Genomic DNA, 5,731 nt, shown 5'->3' on the forward strand with positions numbered 1-5,731 from the left:
CAGCAATTTCACTCTTATTTATTTATTTATTTATTTAGGTTTTCCATCTATCTTCGTGGAGTGATTCCAACGACCAATTTACAAGGAGAATTATATTATTCTGCAAATTATAACCAATAATAATAATAATTTTTTATACTCAATGTAATTTATTTTTTTCTCCCTTTTAAAATATGTGATTATTACTAGACAAAATTGCCACAAGAATCCCCCACACGAATCTTTTTCTATTTTTCTTCATTTCGACTTTCTCACAAGGCTTCAACGTGTGGCCATTTTTTCTTTTCTACTCATACACACTACTTCGGATATCGAACACAAGAACATCGTCGTCTTCTTCAACCCAAAAATCCCCCAATTTTCCGGAGAATCAAAGCTCTTGTTCCCAAATGTCTGCTGCTATCTCCCTCAAATTAAACCTAATTGTTTGGTGAGCTTCATCATCTTCTATAATGCTTGAAGCAATCGCTTCTTGCCATGGTCCCATGGTAAGAATCCTCGACTCCATCTTCTTCAATCTACTCTTATCTTATACCCTAATCATACAAATCGAGAAAGTTCACCCTTTGTTGGAATTAATATGCGAAGTATAAAAATCGGTAATTTCTCTGTTTTCAGGGTCATGACCTTATTGTTCATCGGAGCTCTAAAACATCCAATCACCACTCGTTAAAACACCGTTTCAGACACATTTACAATGGCCCAAATCGATACGACAAACTACTCCACACGCCGGCATTTTCCATGTGTCGCAGGATACAATACTGTGTTCATATGTCTTCAAATCTACCAAATACTCCACCATTGTTAACTTCCTCATTTTGTGGTCGTCGACAATCTTATATCTCGAATCATAGTTCCTCTTTCAGAGGAGGAAGATTTCGTATGAATGCAACACTTGACGTTGGTGGCGCCGTTGAAGTCATCAATGATTTAGGATTGGATACTTTGACGTTTTTAGCTGTTACTGTTTTGGTTGTTCCCGCTTTCAAGATTGTCAAAGCTAGCCCTGTAAGCTTATAAAAACTTCAAACAATTTCTTCCCTTTTTACCCTTATTAGTTTTTACTCAAAAGATATAATCATATTTCAGATACTTGGTTTCTTTTTTGCGGGAGTTGTGCTTAATCAATTTGGATTGATTAGAAATCTTACAGATGTTAAAGTTCTTTCTGAATGGGGCATTCTTTTCTTGGTAACCTCATATAAGCTTTATCCATCTTTTTAGTTCTTAATTTAATCTAATTTTTAATATCTATACATTGCATTTGCAGCTATTTGAAATGGGTTTAGAGCTTTCATTAGCACGTTTGAAAGCTCTTGCTAAATTCGCCTTTGGTATGGGTTTAACTCAAGTAAGAAATTTCAAATGATTATCATCAACAAAATGTATTGTATGTACTATTTATTAACCGATTATTGTTTCTCTATTTTTTGTGAAAAAGGTTGTTCTATCTACTCTTGCTTTCACAGCATTTGAACTCCCACCTAATGGAGCTATTGGAACACGCATTTTGGAGTTCCTTTTTCACTCAAGATCTGATCTGGTGAGAGAAGAAAAATACTCAAATAGCAATAAATTATAGTTTGATTTGATACTTCTTGTCATTAATTCTTTGTTTAAAAGGATTGCAGGTGAACATAAGAAGTATTGATGAAGCTATAGTCATTGGTGCTGCTCTCTCATTGTCATCTTCTGCATTTGTTTTACAGGTATTTTTGTTCATACATAATTTTATATGTTGTTGACTATATATGTATATATGTATATATATACAATATGCTAACCTAGTATGATGTAGCTTCTTGCAGAAAAAGGTGAGCTAGCAACTCGATTTGGATCAGCTACTCTTGGAATACTCTTATTTCAGGTTAGATTTATATAATTTGTAGACTTTTGGCTTTCATGTTTATAAATCTTGAATCTTGAATCTTGAATTAAAGATTACTTATGAGTTATGGGTGTTGGTATTTACAGGATATAGCAGTGGTGCCACTTTTAGTCATACTTCCAGTTTTAGAGAGCCAGGTCAACGATTTTCACTGTTGACTTTCTTTAATTTAATTTCTACTTTTACTAATGTAATTTGAATCTACTTTTTGCAGAATCCAGTGAACGAGAGTATATTACCAATGCTTGTGAAAGAAAGTTTAAAAGCTTTAGGTGGATTGGGTATTCTTTCTCTTGGTGGGAAATTCCTTCTCAGGCGTGTTTTCGAGGTATATATTTTTTAAATAAAAAAAAAGAGAATGTTTTTAGTGTATTTTACAGAAGCAAATTATATATATTCATATGTTTCAGGTTGTTGCAGAAGCAAGAAGCTCAGAGGCTTTTGTAGCACTCTGTTTACTAACAGTTGCTGGAACATCACTTATAACTCAGAAATTAGGGTTCAGCGACACGGTTTGATTTATTTTTTTTACTTATTTTTTTATAATTATTATCATATACCTTTATGTCATTCTTGAATTTATAAAATTCTGCAGCTTGGAGCTTTTTTAGCTGGGGCTCTTTTAGCTGAAACAAATTTCAGAACACAAATCGAAGCTGATATAAGACCTTTTAGAGGATTACTTCTAGGGTTATTCTTTGTAACTACTGGCACATCTATTGATACACAGGTATCCACTCGTTTTTACCTTTTTACCCTCTTTACTTTCAACTCGTTTTACAATTCGTGACTTTACGTATCAATTAATTGCATTTTTATCGATCAAGATTTGATAAAAGATGTTATTTGTAGAGTCGTTGTTACATGAATTATAATCTATCGCTAATTAGGTTAAATCTATTTTGTGTATGCAGCTACTTATTCGAGAGTGGCCAAATGTATTATCACTCTTAGCAGGATTAATCGTAATTAAGACATTGATTATAACAGCAATTGGTCCACGTGTTGGATTAACTTTGCAAGAAAGTGTAAGAATAGGGTTGCTTCTTTCTCAAGGTGGTGAATTTGGATTCGTTGTTTTTTCACTTGCAAACAGGTTAGAATGTATATATATATATATATATATATATATATATATATATATATATATATATATATATATATATTCCATTCTTTTAATCATTTTTATAAACGTTCCACTTGTTATAAATTAACTTTTTTTTTTCTTTTTCTTCAGGCTAGGGGTGTTGCCACTAGAGCTTAACAAGCTTCTTATAATTGTTGTTGTGTTATCAATGGCACTCACCCCCTTACTCAACGATCTTGGAAGAAAAGCTTCCATTTTTATTGGTGAAAATGTCGATGAAGAAGATGTAAGAAAAAAGCTGCCATTTTTATACAATACACAACATCCAGAGAGAAAAATCGACTATATGATAAATTGTAACAATCACATAGACAGATTCTCAACATACTGATTCTATAACTTTGATGCAGAAAACTATGGAAGAGGCGAATTTTGATGCTAGTGAACCCGTTGTAATTTTAGGGTTTGGACAAACGAGTCAAGTTCTTGCCAATTTTTTGTCAACTCCATTGGTTTCTGGTTTAGATGGGGATGCAGGGTGGCCTTTTGTTGCCTTTGATCTTGATCCATCTGTAGTAAAGGTTACTTTCTTTTTTTTTTTTTTCTCTTTTTTCTATTTAATATCTACATATATTGGAAATTGATTGGTTTAATCGAATTTAGGCATCAAGAAAACTTGGATTCCCTATATTATATGGGGATGGATCACGTGCAGCTGTTTTACAATCTGCTGGAATATCATCTCCTAAAGCAGTCATGGTGATGTATGAGGGAAAGGAGAGATCAGTTGAAGCTGTTGAAAGGATTCGTCTTGCATTTCCTGCAGTAATTTTTTTTCTAAATATAAAAAAGATTTTGATTGTTTTTTAAGTGAAATAGTTAAATTAGTTAATATCTTAATAAAAAAAATTGAATTTACAGATACCCATATATGCCCGAGCTCAGGACATTCCACATCTTTTGGATTTGAAGGCAGCAGGGGCAACAGATGCTATTCTTGAAAATGCTGAGGTAAATTACCATTTTAGTCCTTGGTTTTTGCAATTTTGATTTTAATAAAGTAATCGGTTTCTCTTGCGAATTTTGTCCTTATTTAAGATTCTTGTAATGTTTTTGGTCCATGTTTTAAATATATTGGCTAATATTTCTGGTTATTGCATGTTTGGTCCAAAAAATATAGTCATATTACCTGGAACATGGACCAAAAACGTTACAAAAACCTGAAACGAGTCCAAATTTGCTAAAGAAAACTTTTTTCGGACCAAAATTGCAAAATTGCAAAAATGATTATTTTTGGTCCTTAGGTATAGCTGATTATTGCAATTTTGGTCCCAAAAATATAGTCATATTACTTGGAACAGGGACCAAAAACGTTACAAAAACCTGAAACGAGTCCAAAATTGCTAAAGAAAACTTATTGGGACCAAAATTGCAAAATTCATAAATGACTATTTTTGGTCCATAGGTATAACTGATTATTGCAATTTTGATCCCAAAAATATAGTCATATTACTTGAAATAGGGACTAACAACGTTTCAAAAACCTCAAACTGGGACCAAAATTGCAAAAGACAGCTATCCTTAGGGACCAAAAATGTAATTTACTTGTCTTTTTGGGTATTTTTTATAATGTAACTATTATTTTTTTGCAGACAAGTTTGCAACTTGGGTCAAGGCTTTTAAAAGGGCTTGGTGTCATGTCTGATGATGTCACCTTTTTAAGTCAACTTGTTCGGGACTCAATGGAGTTACAAGCTCAAGCACTTATTCTACCCAAGGATCCAGACCCTGATGTTATGACACCAATGCAGGTACTTTTTTTTTTTTTTTTTAACAAAATGACCATTTTACCCTTCTGTCTAGAAGCCATGTTGAGTAATAATCGACTGTATATTTTGAAACCACTAAAAAATGAAATTGTTAAGACATCTGTTTATATCAAGTAAAAAAGCAATATGTTTTTTCTTGTTTCTTGAAATTTGCAAAGGAAATCAAGAAAGGTTGACTTTGTTTTTTAGGTGAGGGTGGGGGATTTAGTGACGACAAGGAAACCTGGGAAAATGCTAATTGGGAAGGAAGAATCGGTGAGAATTAGCCAATCAGAAAGAGACAGGATTTTAATGACACAAGAGAAAGTTGAAGTAGTACCCAAAAAGAGTAATGAGTTGACTCAAGGGGAAGATGCTAGAGGGGTGTTGTATTGTGAATTGGATGGAGATGACAATAATTCAAACCAACATTAAAAAATTGATTTGAATTTATGGGTGGTTGTATTATTTTTCAATTTTGTTGTGAGATTGAGATATGAATTCAATTGATCAATAGAAGGTCAGATTCATGGGATTTGTATTCAAATTATAGGGGGGAGTGAACTGAGGATGCTATATATTTGTACATAACTGAATTCAATTTTAGCATCGATTGATTACTCATGGGAAGTCGTAAATTTATCTATCAATTTGTGTACGTATATATCATTCTACTTTTGTTTCTTTTTATTATAAAATGTACATTTATATTGTGTTATATGGATACCACTTAAACTTGGTAATTGTATTATATCAATAATAAGTCACGATTACAAGAGTATATATACAAATACATATTTACACTCTAAACCCTCTAATATATAAATGCAATTATATATCGTCTATCAATTTGTAGCTTGTCTCGTAAGAAAGTAAATCGTTGTAAAGGTAGGGGTTTCGTGAACACATCTGCAATATGATCATTTGTGGAGATAAACTGAGCCT

At 32.5% G+C, this 5,731-nt stretch overlaps 1 protein-coding gene across 1 annotated transcript; it reads left to right on the forward strand.

The window, feature by feature from the left end:
• The first annotated feature begins 201 nt into the window (after window positions 1-201).
• Window positions 202-5,432, forward strand: KEA3 (K+ efflux antiporter 3). The gene is made up of 18 exons (XM_079059751.1): window positions 202-488; window positions 619-1,011; window positions 1,093-1,194; window positions 1,274-1,354; window positions 1,445-1,546; window positions 1,635-1,712; window positions 1,802-1,870; window positions 1,978-2,028; window positions 2,106-2,219; window positions 2,302-2,403; window positions 2,487-2,621; window positions 2,806-2,987; window positions 3,129-3,264; window positions 3,389-3,559; window positions 3,642-3,803; window positions 3,900-3,989; window positions 4,631-4,789; window positions 4,997-5,432. Exons 1-18 carry the CDS (start codon window positions 453-455, stop codon window positions 5,219-5,221), a joined length of 2,388 nt encoding a protein of 795 aa, XP_078915877.1. The 5' UTR covers window positions 202-452; the 3' UTR covers window positions 5,222-5,432.
• Window positions 5,433-5,731: the final 299 nt, after the last annotated feature.

Source organism: Lactuca virosa, chromosome 7, assembly GCF_052849685.1.
Source record: "Lactuca virosa cultivar CGN04683 chromosome 7, Lactuca_virosa_CGN04683_v6, whole genome shotgun sequence".
Taxonomy (NCBI): domain Eukaryota; kingdom Viridiplantae; phylum Streptophyta; class Magnoliopsida; order Asterales; family Asteraceae; genus Lactuca; species Lactuca virosa.